Source organism: Nesoenas mayeri (genome assembly GCF_963082525.1).
Source record: "Nesoenas mayeri genome assembly, chromosome: 3".
Lineage (NCBI taxonomy): Eukaryota > Metazoa > Chordata > Aves > Columbiformes > Columbidae > Nesoenas > Nesoenas mayeri.
In genome coordinates, this window is record NC_137544.1 from 23,458,651 (window position 1) to 23,473,092 (window position 14,442).

Below are 14,442 nucleotides of genomic sequence, written 5' to 3' on the forward strand. Positions count from 1 at the left end.
TTTAAGAAAATACATAATTACTATTCTTTCAGGCAGTAAAACTTACTTCACGAATAATTTAAGAATTCATGCTCTTAAATGAGAGAATAAGCAGTTAGATATGGTAATTTGTCAACATGTACAACCAGGAAATATTAATTTAATTAAACTGTAATTAATCATTAAATATTCCTGACCTCATTGAGATTTCATGTTAAAAATTATTCTACATGATATTTTTATTAGGATTGAACTATGATTGCTACAATTGTAACTTTGAACTGTGTCTCTTTGGAATGATTTGTAACTTTACTCTTTTTTAATTTTTTTTTTTTTTTTTCTAGACAATGATGACCAATATTTACCTAGAATTAGAAACTTTATATAGTTATTGTGTATCTCAAAGAGAGCTTTCCTAAACTGTATTTACATTTCTGCTTCCATTTATTATTTGTAACATGCTTTGTTCCCTATCATAATCAACTAGCTTTGTTGTTAGCTTTCCTGCACTTCTAAATCCGTATGTGATAATCCCATGTTGTTAACTAAGTGATCTTGATGAAGCAGATTTCTCAGTTTGGTCTTTTTAAGTCATTGAGTCCTAAACACCAGGGAATTGCTAGATGGCAGTCAGAAAGCTCAATGGTTAAAATCGTACTGTGAAGAATAGCAAAAGTAGTCTCATTCACTAATGTCCAGTTCATTCCTACCCTTCAGGAACAAGTATTCTGTTAGTTTCTCACAGGATTTCATGAAGACAAACAATATTATATATCATTAGTATTATTTGCTTCTATAGTTCTTTCACAAAATTTTAATAAGATCCTTTTAATATCTTTTTTATTACTATTTTTTAAATTGGAATGTGATACTCCAAATCTAGCAAAGCTTGAAAAACTACTTTTCTTAACACTTGGTTCTTGAGCCACTAAATGTGATAAAATCAGGACAGGGAAAATATTGGCCCTTTTCTTACATAGTTCGTGAATAACGCATGAAATCCTTGAAGAGTAATAAAATTTTCTAAAATTGCATTTATTTTATATTTGTCATGAGCTACTATCTTTCAAAATATTCTTTAAAACCTCGGAAAAATAGTCCAAGCGTGATTCCAAATATCTGCCTCAAATTAGTAAACAATTATTTTATCTTAATAGTAAAGAAAATCTTAAGACATTTTAATGCTCTAAACACCTACTTTTAAATGTGTTTTCTCACACTTTCTAAAATTATGAGCTCTGAAAATTTGTTCTATGGAAACAGGAAAAAAAAAACCAACCAGTTAACTAGTTGTCATAAATGTAAATTGAGTATTGTAGTATTTAAAAATCAAATTGGATAAAGACTTTCCTAAAGGTGTAATGATGTGTGAGCCAACAATAAAACTTCAGTATTTCCCTGAAGTTTTCTACTATGAAGACACGTAAGGGTAATTATAAAAATGTGCATGTACAAAAATTTAGAGTGAAATGAAACGTATAACTGTTGCATGTCTGCAATTGCAATTTATAATTTAACATACCTATTTATTACCCCCAAGAAAATAAGAAAAAAAGGAAAGAAGAAGGAAACTGGAGACCTGGTTACCTAGGATATGGAGAGTTGGGGTTGTTCAGCCTGGAGAAGAAGAGGCTCCAGGGAGACCTTGTAGTGGCCTTTCAGTACCTAAATGGGACCCACAAAAAAGCTGGAGAGGGACTTTTTACAAGGGTATGTTGTCACAGAACAAGAGGTAATGGCTTTAAAGTGAAAGAGGATAGATTTAGAACAGATATAAGGAAGAAATGCTTCAACAAGAGGGTGGTGGGGCAGAGAAGTTGTGGATGCTCCATCCCTGGAAGTGTTCAGTGTCAGGTTTGATAGGGCTTTGAGCAACCTGGTCTAATGGAAAGTGTCCCTACCCATGGCAGGGGACTTGGAATTAGATGATCTCTATGGTCCCTTCCAAGCCAAACCATTCTATGATTCTATGAAAGACGGGAAAAAGACCAGAAGGAATGCAAATATTCTGATGTCTGATGTAGTAAGTGAAGGATTTAATGTTCAGATTGGATTTCATCATTTCAGCACGATTAAAAAAAGTTATTAATGGATACATAAAATGTTACATGCTAATTTAATCTATATACTTATGATGATTCAATTTGTTTCATTATCCTATACAGTATATTGTCTTTTTTCTTCCAAAGTTCTGGAAATAGCTTGTACCTAAGGACTAATAATGTGAACTTCACTTATTTTACACTGTGAATATCATATTTTGAAATGTTTGACAACAAACTAAGTGACACAAAATAAATACACTGACTACAACATACTAGAAACAAACAAAACATCTAACAAAAACATCAAATTAAAGAGTAAGGTAAGAACACAAATTATTCAAAAGCTCCTGACTGTAAGAATTCAAGATGGATGGAAACCTGAACGTGAGCTATAGGCATTGACAACGACAATCTTCTGAAACTCATTTCAAGAATTCTATTTAAATGTCAGGTAGGCTGCATAAGAGCAGTCATAGCTTTTACCAGAATGAGTGAGATAGTTCTAGACATGGTTTACATGGTAGCTACACTATATGCTAAGCCTGCTTTAATATCATTTAAGAATCATCTTCTTTGAAGCACATATTGTAAGAAATCAGGTTTATGGCATGAGTCTGACAACTGTCACTTTCAATAAAATAATTTTAATGTCATTTTGGTTTTGTTGAGGCTTTCAGAAAAAAAGGTGTTGAAAAGTTCTAAATACTGCCAAATAGAGGAACAGACTGTCACACTATAATATATGTGGAGGAAATGGAAAGTTTGGGTATCTAATCTGATAAAAATGAAACTCATATATATCTATATATAGTTGTTATATAATACATACATTGCACATAACTGAATCAAACCATATAACCTTAGATGTTTAAGAAAAGAGTAGATACTAAGAAATCTTAGGCAAGCTGACTCACAAGAGTATTTTCTGTGTCCAGACAATCAGATCTCTCTAAATAAGCATCTTAGGGGAGGGAACACATCTGGGCCACACAGTCTACAATAAAAGTCCTCTAAGCAACGGTCAGACTGCTGAATCTCTCCATTACTTCTGCTCAATATTTTTCCATTTTAAAAGGGGGGATATTTTTAAAGCAGTATTTAACTTATTTAATCTGAGATTTCAAAGGCAATTATTACTTCACTTAATTTCCAGTTGTTGCATAATAACCTTTCAAAGTAGGCAATAAAACAGTTTCCTCTTTTTTCTTTTTTTTTTTAATTTGAATTTTGAACTGTATCAAAGCAAAACTGTGCTTTTATAAAGCAGCTTAGAATTTGACTGAAATAAGCCATTTTTTAAAAACAAAAAATATCTGTGAGAAATATTTAAGCATAAGAAAGTTCATTCAATTTTAAAAAGTTGTTTTGAAAATGTAAAAGCTACTTTTGTTACAAGTGTTGGGACAATTGTGGAAAATGATGGTATTTTCACAGTGTCACACATACACTATAATATTTAAGGAGAGCCAAACTGTTGTTGTTTATATACACTTTAGATTTTGTTTAAACAATCTAGTGTTTTGAGAACTCACATAAAACTAAAATGTGATGCTGACCCTAAAATTATATTATGTTCTCATTCATCTAGCAAAGTCTGACTTGCCATTTGTCCCTCAAAATGGATCCAAATAGCCATTGGATTTTTTTTTTTTTTACTTCACTGAAAATCACCCCTTCCTTCCTCAATCGAATACAGTAAAAGCATAGCAGGAGGACAGAATGGAAAGGTTAAAATTTCAATATCTTTTTGTTTGCTTTATGATATTAGAATGAAAGCCATTATTATGCTGGAAATGATGAAACCCTTTTCAAAGAACTTGTCATCACTGAATCTGCTGGGTCTCAGGCTGTCTTGAAAATAAACCCTCTACCTTTCCATCAGTCCTACTCACAACATATCTTTCAATAGATTTGAAAAGATTTTGAATAATATGCATTTTCACATGTTTTAGTTCAGGTTAATATCCACAGTTGTCATTCTTCTGACAAGAACAATAGCTACTTCTGGTGTCTGTACGTGCCTCTTAGAAAAGAAAAAAAACATTGCCTTTCTTTTACTCTCCACAGTATTTTCATCGTGTTGGAGAAATGCAAGCAACAGCAAATATTATTTTTCCTTCTCTTACGGAAGAGCTTGATTTGTCATTTCAGAGAAATAAAAACTAAATTCCAGCCACATTCTCTATTTAAATGTCAAGCTAGATACAGATACCTAAACTGTAAGATAGCTAAGGTATGTTTAAAAAAAAAAAAAAAGTTTACAGTACATGAAAACCGGTTGTTGTTGCATTATCAGTTTTCAGATAATCAGTAAGGTTTAGGAGAAAAATAAGTTTTCATTGTTTCTCTCAAATATTATGCAGAATTGAAGGCTAAAAACATGCATGCAAGTAATAAATGACCAAAGTATATTAACATGTTTTTTTATTATACCTTATATGACATTGCTTGTGCTACTTTTTAACACTTTATGCATTCATTTATCACCATGAACAATAAGATACATCAGGTGAAATGAAAATATTATCAGAGGCTGAATGGGGTAAAGGAAGGAGGTGAATAGCTTTGCTCTGTCAGCTGAGTAAGCATGGCTCATAAGTAAGCTCCAGACATTTAAGATAGCTTCAACCCACATTCATTCATAAGAGACTCTGTTCAAATACAGGTCTGTATGTTTTACAAGGTTTCTTGACACTAGATTCCTCCATATGTCTTAAAATATACTTGGAGCTTTAAGGTTCTTTTGGTCTTTTCCTCTTCTTGATATTTTCATGTAGTGCTAGGAATTTTATTGTTGAGCTCTCCTATGTTAGGGCTTACATATTTGGATCTTTGGACCTGTTTCACTAAGATTATTTTAGATCGCTTTCTCTTTCAAATTACAGACTACATTCTAGAGTGGAAAAGAAGCAATTGTCTCTCTTACCCACTTCCAGCTTACCAGTGCTCTTAGACCTGCGAGTCAAAGTTCATGTGCTGCTGTTTCTTAACAATTGTTCAAATGACAGTGTCTTGGACACTAGATGAGAGTCTGCTTGGCTGACAGTGTATGAAGAACACAAGGTTCACAGAATAAATTAGATTGGATGAGAACATCAACTAGCCCAATGCCCCACTCCAAGCAAGTCTGGTTGGAACAAAGGGCTCAGGGCCTTGTTCTCCTGGATGGAGATTCCACAAACTCCCTGGGAAACTTCCTCCAGTGTTCGACCATCCTCATAATAAAAGCATTAATTAATTTTTTAAAAAATCCTGAATCTAGTGGTAATTTACCATGTTTCAGCTTATGTCAATTGACGCTAGTCCTATTACTGTCCACCTCTGAGAAGAGTCTGCCTTTCTCTTCTCTACACTCTCCTATTCAGTAGCTGTAGACAACAAGAAGGTCCATCAGATTCTCTTAAGGCTGAGCAAACTCAGAACTCTCAGCCTTTTCTTATATGTCTGTGCTCAGGCTTCCTTCACCACAGCAATCTGCTGAACTTACATTGGTATCTATAGTTAATGGAGTGAGAAAGGCACCTCCAGGTATGAGTTTGTGCTATTTTCCATTAAACACTTAGGATATGGGCTTAACTCCTTTCAGAGATGCTTTTCTTTCTCCACTAATAACAAAGTGATCTCAGATGCTGCCTTTAATTCTTTTAACTAATTATTTGATTTGGAGGAATTCAGAAGAAGAGGTATGCTCTGCAGACTTTATAGCTATGAGGAGAGACCCAAGCACAAGTAGGAAACAGAGGCATACCTGCACAAACTGTAAAGTAAAATATTCTCCAGAATGGAAGTATACAGGCATCCCTCAGATGAATACATGCAGAAACTTTAATACATCTTGAGAAAGAGTAGTTAGTATCCCATATTTTTACTTATTAATAAATACCTAGATAAAAATTATGTTTGTTTACCTGAAACAGCAGACCTTTGAACAGTAAGTGCATGCTATACTTCTGTATCATACAATTTTGCTAGAAACAGCTGTACTTGCCAAGTTGAATCAGAATATATGGAACATGATAATAGCAAGCATCTTCAGAGCAGATTGTCTCTCTCTAGACTATTTATTGAAAAGTTTATTTCACTTCATTATTTTTTAAAACACATTTAACTGCTACCCAGTTGCTAATGTAGAGGAAAAGAAGGTTATCAGGAGTAGTCACCATGGGTTCACCAAAGGGAAGTCATGTTTGATCAACGTGATAGCCTTCTATGATGGTATGACTGGCCAGGTAGACGAGGGAAGAGCAGTGGATGTTGTCTACCTTGACTTCAGCAAGGTTTTTGACACTGTCTCTCACAACATCCCCATTGGCAAGGTCAGAAAGTGCGGGCTGGATGAATGCATGATAAGATGGATCATGAACTGTCTGGATGGCAGAGCTCAGAGGGTTGTGATCAACGGTGCAAAGTCTGTTTGGAGGCCTGTAGTTAGTGGGATCCCCAGGGCTCAGTACTAGTCCAGTCCTGTTCAACCTGTTCATCAATGACCTGGATGAAGATAGTGAGTGCACCCTCAGCAAGTTTGCTGATGATACCAAACTGGGGGGAAGGGTTGACACACCAGAAGGCTGTGCTGCCATTCAGTGAGACCTGGACAGGCTGGAGGACTTGGCAGAGAAGAACCCGATGAAATTCAACAAGGGCAAGTGTCGGGTCTTACACCTGGGGAGGAATAACCCCAGGCATCAGTACAGGTTAGGGGTAGACCTGCTGGAAAGCAGCATTGTGGAGAAAGACCTGGGAGTCCTGGTCGACAACAGGTTGACCATGAGTCAACAATGTCCCCTTGTGGCCAAGAAGGCCAACGATATCCTGGGGTGCTTTAGGAAGAGTGTCACCAGCAGGTGGAGGGAGGTTCTCCTCCCACTCTACTTTGCCTTGGTGAGGCCACATCTGGAGTTCTGCATGTAGTTCTGGGCTCTCCAGTTTGAGAAGGACAAGGAATTACTGAAGGGAGTCCAGCAGCAGGTTACAAAGCTGATTAGGGGACCGGAGCATCTTTTTATGAGAAAAGACTGAGAGAGCTGGGTCTGCGCAGCCTGGAGAAGAGAAGACTGAGAGGGGATCTCATCAATGTTTATAAATATCTCAAGGGTAGATTTCAAGAGAATGGGACCAGACTCTTTTTAGTGTCTCTCATCCTGTCTTTGGGCACCAATGGGCATAGACTGAAGCATAGGAGGTTCCATATGAATATGAAGAAAAACTTTTTTACTTTGAGGGTGTCAGAGCACTGGAACAGGCTGCCCAGAGAGGTTGTGGAGTTTTCTTCTCTGGAGACATTCAAGACCTGCCTGGACACATTCCTCTGTGACCTGCTCTGGGTGAACCTGTTTTAGCAGGTGGGTTGGACTAGATAATCTCCAGAGGTTACTTCCAACCCTAATCATTCTGTGAAACCATGATTTTGCATACAACTGTCTCTCTTAATGTTGGAGTTGTTTATGAGTTCTGACACTCTTTTAAGGGTAAGTAGACAAACATCCAAAAAGAGTCAGTCAGAAATAGATTTTTAAATATTTTTTTTTCCTATCAGTTACACCCTAGCTTTGAAGGGCTTTGATTCAGGAGCCAGGTTTGATTAAATTTCTTTCTGGAGTTGCAGAGAATTTTGCACAATTCCTTCTAATTCCTATGAAGTTTTCCTTTGCATTTACTCTTAGGCCTGGCTGTCTGTTCCCTTCTGAGTAACTTATAAATCTCTACATAAGCTGGAGGCTCCCATGTCTTTATTTTGACCTTCTTCTCTGATACACCTTGAAGTCTCTGCTTTTTTTTCCTCAACGGGGGAAGAGCAACCTTCCTCCTTTCTCCATAGGGGTCATTTGACCTCATCTTCTTCTTAATGAACATAACAAAAGCTGAAAACAAAAGAAGCAAGTAGACAGCTTTCATCAGAGCCTCAGACACTGAATTTGCCATGCTTCCTGAGCTTTTTAACAATTTTTATATAGCGGGAAAACAGCCAATTCACTCTGGTTATTCTATGCTGTCCAGAGAGTTCTACCTTTCCTACACAGACAACATGATTAAGTTCTAAAATTCATATTTAAAATGCTTTGATTTAAAAAAGAAATAAATAAAACCATTCAAGATATGCAATGGATTAGAGCTATTTTGACAAAGACTTAACTCATTTAAAACTAGGGAAGCAATACATATCTGTAGTTGCATGCTCAGTATATCTGAAACAGAAAACACATACCTTTTGACCGTACAGAAAACTAAATGTGCCTACCTGAAGTCAGAGCCCACTCTTCTCCCATTTTCAGGAATTCCAGGATCAGGACATGTATCAGATGCAGTTGCATCCCCACCCTGGGTCACTGCAAAGTAAAGGAAAAAAAAAGTTTAGACATGGGGTTGTAAAGATGACTCTCTACTTTTCCTATACATTAACTTTCATGGCCTGAATTTAACCTTAGGCTTTATTTTTTTTCTTTAAACAGTATAAATTATGACAAAAAATAAGCCCTATATAATTGATTTCTAGTGTGCATTGTTTATTTTCTTTGGTTATGATAAAAAAGAAAAACAAAACAAAATCCCCCATGTTTTGCTTCTGTAGGAAAATAGATGATTGATTTCCTGTGGTCAATTATCTTTTTATGGATATACTAGGATCCATGGCTTTTCTCAGACAGGAAAAATAACATTTCATGAAGTCAACCTCTGAAATATTCATAACATACCACTGTAAGATTAAATAGTATAAGAAAATAAAAATCTCATTTAAGCTTCTGTCCATAATAAGGCTTGAAATACACAAAAGCCAGAACCCAACTGTAATACAGAAATATTTTTATTAAGATAATCTCAAAAATACATAAAAACCCCACAGAGCAATGCATTTGTAACCAGCTGAAGATGTCTTCATGCAAACAAGGCTCAAAATTTCTATTTTGTGTTTTCAGATAGGATTAGAAAGAAAAGGTATCCTATACTGTTCCATTCCATTTGTCTTCCATTCATTCTCCCTCCACTGCCAGATACTTACATAACACTAGGTATATAAATATATACGCTTATAGTCCTTTCAAAACTCAAAACAATTTGAACATTCAATTTTCACTTTTTTCTTCTTAATTTGTAAAAAGGTATTAGAGGCATACATGGAATGCAAATAAATTAATCATAAAGACATAAGGTAACAGAGCACAACACTATGAATATACTGAAAACCCTGAATGTACATGTGCTTTATATCATGTCTCTACACACGTGTGTCCATACAGATATATATAGATAGACTCCTGTCTTTCTGTTTCCTCCACAGAATAAGAGAGCCAGTAGAAATTTGTGGACCACATTTTTCATCTTAAAAGATTTTTGGGAAATCCTTAAGGACAAGTCAGAATTTTCTTCCTGTATAAAAATGTCAGTTGGAACATTATAGCTGCACAAAATAAATTACACAAGCCTGAGTGATTACAGATGACAGCATTACCGCTGAAAGGTGATGAGAGATTAGATGTAAAAAGTCACTGATTTTCTCACACAGTGATATGCTTTCAAATTGAATACAGTGGCAAAAAGAGTGGTGACAAGTAGGATGCATACAATCAGATGGTAGGAGCTATAAATCTTTATGTCTGTCTTGGAAGCACTGAGGAAAATTAATTTATATAGAAATCCAATGCTTTACAAGAGGAAATTTAAAGAAAATAAAAAACTGCATTATAGCACTATAAAAATATAACTAAGACAGATCACTTGTGAGTATCAACATGCTTGACCTGAGCATAGATTCCTAAAGCAGAGAAATTGCAATACTTCAGGATATTTCAACATTTGTCTACTTTTTTTTTCTAACTTGGGCATATAGAATGTTTTAAAAATATAGGAAAGGAAAGGAATTTCTCTTTCTCCACATCTTTTAGACATTAGTTATTGTATTGTGTACTATTTGTTCCAGAAATCTTTCTTTAAACCAGGTGAAGAAATATTAGGGTAATCCGAGAAATATTTTAGAAACACAATTAAAAATACGTTTTATTTAAAAATCTAGCTCCTGATAAATAATAATAACTTAAAAAACCTCACAATTAAACAAAAACCAAGAATGAAGAAAAATCCAGTTCACCTGGACAAAAGTATTTCATCTGGAATTTATCACCTTGAAAACACTCTAGACCAAGAGCCCTATCCTGCAAATTTCACTAATATTACTTAGACTCATAAAGACTTTTTTGTGCGTGAATTGAGACTTTCAGAACAGCACAGTTGTGCAGTCACACCAGCATATGTATTGATAAGAGGTCACCTGAACACACATGCAAGACATGCATGCACATGTTTGTGCATAGGAAAACACAGAAGCTTTCACACACACTGGCATATGGGCACAGAGTCATCCAAACACAGACACGTACTCACAGGCACTGCATCCAATTCCCCCCACTCCCAAATATTTATTGTCATGCAGCATGAACAGCTAGTAAACATGCTCTTCATTCTGAGAATCTAATTTTGTAGTTTCTTGGAAAGTGTCAGAGTTGAAATGCTATTATAGTCAAAAACTGATCTTGCCAGAAAAGCAGCCTGCTTGTATACTTATGTTCCTTAAAAGTAATAATTTTCTTACTAAAATTTCATCCATTTTTTTCAGAAAAGAAATAAAATTTACTACTGTTAGCACAGAAGTGTAATTACATTAGTGGAAGTGACTTCAGTTTTGACTACTGAATCACCAAAACACAAAATTAAGCGATATGACTTATATGGTTATGTGACATATCAAATTTACTGAACTTGAACCTTATAGTAATGACTGTAATGCAAGGTGGAAAACATTGCCTTTGCTATCATGTTTTCAGTACAAACATTGAAGTGATGCTATCTCCTTTTACAGACATACATACCAAATGCATAAGTATTTTATTTGGGACATCAGTAAAGATGACTGAGTCCTTGCTCATAGCACAGAACAAAGTGATCTCCCCAGATAGGTGACAATCTTTGCACTTCTTTTTTTTTTTTTCTCAGCCACTAGCTTCCTCTATCAATGTGGTCTCACACCAATACCAGGGAAATGTTATTCAGGCTATTGTTTACCCAGAGAAATACTGTGTCTTGAAATGGAGCAGATACCATATGTCTGGAACTCAGCACACCTTCCTAGATGTCTACAGGCCTTGTTAAACATGGCCCAGGTTTTAGCTTCTACGTTCCCCATTGAATTGCAAAGTGGTTTTTAACAGATGGTGGTTGCATGACATGCTGTCATAACAAAATAAATCCAATTTTCTGTAAAACAAGCCTGTCTGATTTTATCTTTCCAGATGGGAAAAAAGAAACTAATTTGTCAAATTAGTGAAACCATTTATTGTTTTCAGTTGTTCAGAGACACTAGGGACTTCAGTGCATTTATAAATATATGTATATACTGTTAACTGATAATACGCATAAAACCTTTACGTGCCAGTAATTTGGAATTTACTTAAAAATTAGACTTTAAGCTTTTAAGATTTTTTTTTTTTTTTTTTTAATGCCAAGGTTTGTTAGCATTCAGACTGAAAATAGATTAAAAGATGTGCAAGTTAATCCCTTTGAGAGACCTCTATCTTCCTCCATTTCAGTCCTGTCAGGTTTTCCCTTTATCCACAGCTATGAAGTATTATCCACTGTTACTGAGATCCATAACATGTGGGAGAAGAAGTATCATCTCTGATTCCAGTATCTCACTTCCAGAACATGTTTAAACCTTGTGGTCTCCTTCTGAAAGCATCTCTTAGACATGTCATCTTCTATTCATCCTGTCACATGCCCAATCTTTCACTGTTTTACCTTTAAGGAAAAAGACTTTTTTATGCCCTTTAAAGATCCTTGTCTTACCTGTTTGTACTCTTTCAAATGATACTATAGAAAGTTTCATTTACCTAGAGTGTTATAAAATGTTTCATGCCTTTCTCATCTTTCTTCTGATTTTTCCTTCTTTATCATATCAAACTTAAATTGTGTCCTGTTAATTTCGAAGCTCATTCACAGACTATCTGTATTTTAATTATCACTTCAATTTTCATTTTAGAATTTTAAGATCTGAAAACAATAAAGGTGTTAAGAAAAAATGAAGGTAATATTAATATTTAAACCTTGCAAAACTTTGGCACAGCTATGCAGTAATTATTAGCATTTATCTTAAAGTACTAACAATGTCACTCTGTATTTTGAATATAAACTGAACACTTATGAACCTGTATTTGTGACGAATAAATTTAGGACCAACCTAAATAATACCAGCCTCTCTCAATATATTCTTAGTACACTCTCAGCATACTGTCTCTGGTTTTAAAAGACATTTAAAACTACATAATCCTGGTAGATATCAAAGTAAGATATTGCTTTGCGTGGATATTTTTTCACACTGTATCCCAGTTGCTCACAGCTTCTCAAGGAACCATCAGCTAGAGAAAGTGGTGTAGTTTCCATAAGACTAAAATCAGAAAAAGTATTTGAAGTCATAGGGTAGGGAGAACAGTAAGGAAACATTCTAGTCAGGTTTAATTTTTTTTTTTTTTAATATTAGTTACTGCAGAGCAGGGGAGTCAAACTCATTTTCAATGGGGGCTACATCAGCCTTGCATTTGCCTTCAAAGGGCCAAATGGGCCAAATGTAATTTTGGGACTGTATAAACGTATAAATATAACTAGACTCTGCTACTGTAGAGTCTAACAGAACTCTGCCCTTCTCTTTTTTTAACAGAGGGTTTGAGAACATCAAAGATGCTTCAACCGCCAGATATATGTTTAGTATAGAGACAGAGCATTCTCAGAGGATGCAGCTTAACTCTGGAACTTTTCAATTTGCTGTCTTATATACTGAAAAACATATGTATTCTCATCCCTTTCTGCAGAAATAGTTGAAGAGAATCTGTGAGTTCATTAACATGAGGGACAGCTTTTCAGCCTATAATACCATAGGGGTGGCCCTATGTTTAAGACTGGTGATTTAAATTTCTATTTGATTAAAAAAACCAAACATCTAATCTTGTTTTACTCAGTGAGAATGAATCAACATGATTTCTTCAATTTTCTCCATTGGGATCATACAGACTGGAGTTCCCACAGCTTTGGAGGTCATCTTCATGTTTTACTTGGTATATAACATAGTAAGAATAGAACTCCTTTAAAATGTTTCACATGTCCTGATTCTAACACAGTAGTACAGAAGACTGGCAGTAAATGTAAACAAATAAGACAGTAAACAGAAATAAGTTGCAGTCATAATAATAAACAATTAACAGATACATTGATATCCAGATTTAGCTAAGCATTTGGGAAGAGTTTAATCAAGGAGCCATATTAGGCAGGAGGAAGGGATAGTGCAATATATGTTTTATGTAGTAAGAAGAGCAACATGAAGCCTCCCTTGTTATTATACCAGTTCTGCTCCAGGAAAGCTGCCTTGTTATGGGTGCATATGGAATCTGAACATGATCTACTCATGCTTTTGTAGAGCATGTGATGAAATGCTTTGAAGGGCTGGGCTTTGAAGCAAAAAAAATATTATGTATAGATGCATTGTACTGCATATTTTTTTTCAGTAACCATCAAGTTAGTAACAAAACTTGACATTCATGGTTTAGGCTGAAACACCTACAATTTTAAGCCTAACAGGTTTTGGCATTCTGTCTGGTCATTTACTCATTCTGCCAGTGATATCACCAACATACAGAAAGGTTCTGGATTTACACAGGTAAATAAGTACACAATACATACATAAACTCTTTCCTTCAATAATTTGGTTTTAATAATTTTCAAAGTAAGCAAAAAAATTGCAAGAATAACCTACAATAAGATCTTGTCAAATAGTGCTTGAAGGCTAGAGAAAACACCCTAAAATTCACCATGGAAAGATATTATAATAAATGGCAGTTTTTCTATAGCAGACTGACAAGTTTTCAAACTGAACAAGACTTTACAATGAATGAGTACTTTATCTCTCTATTATGATGCAAATAAAAGCTGACATATGTAAATACAAACCTCTTTCCAACCAAGAAGTCACATAGAAGTGCAATGACATTGTATCAGTGAAACAAGGGAAGAGATACATTAATTAATGTATTAGAGACACTTCTTAATTATTCTTTGAGATTCTTAGATTTACATTTGCTTACTTTTTAATTTTTGAAAAGGTTGTTTCATATTAAAAAAAAAAATCTAACAGTTTGAGACATGACTTCAGTCATTAAATAATTATGCTTCAAAAGTGAAACTAAAACTTTTCAATTATTCTTTATCAAGTGTATTAGAAATCATGTGTTCCACACAGCAATGAATAACGTAGTCACAGGAAAAGAAAAAATACACATATACTAAATGTCTGACAAGACAATATATGGAGAAAAGGTATAAAAGATTATCATTGTATAAAATAATTGGATATGCTGTGATTGTTTTCAATTCAGAAAGCTGG

General features: G+C 34.8%; 1 protein-coding gene across 1 annotated transcript in view; it reads right to left on the reverse strand.

The window, feature by feature from the left end:
- The window catches only part of CSMD1 (CUB and Sushi multiple domains 1), a gene marked incomplete at its 5' end in the record, with an annotated part of 1,071,510 nt that overhangs the window by 326,556 nt on the left and 730,512 nt on the right, over positions 1 to 14,442 (reverse strand). Inside the window, one exon of the mRNA XM_080341955.1 lies at positions 8,263 to 8,350. Coding sequence (XP_080198081.1) covers positions 8,263 to 8,350 — 88 coding nt within the window. The remainder of the gene's footprint in view (positions 1 to 8,262; positions 8,351 to 14,442) is intronic.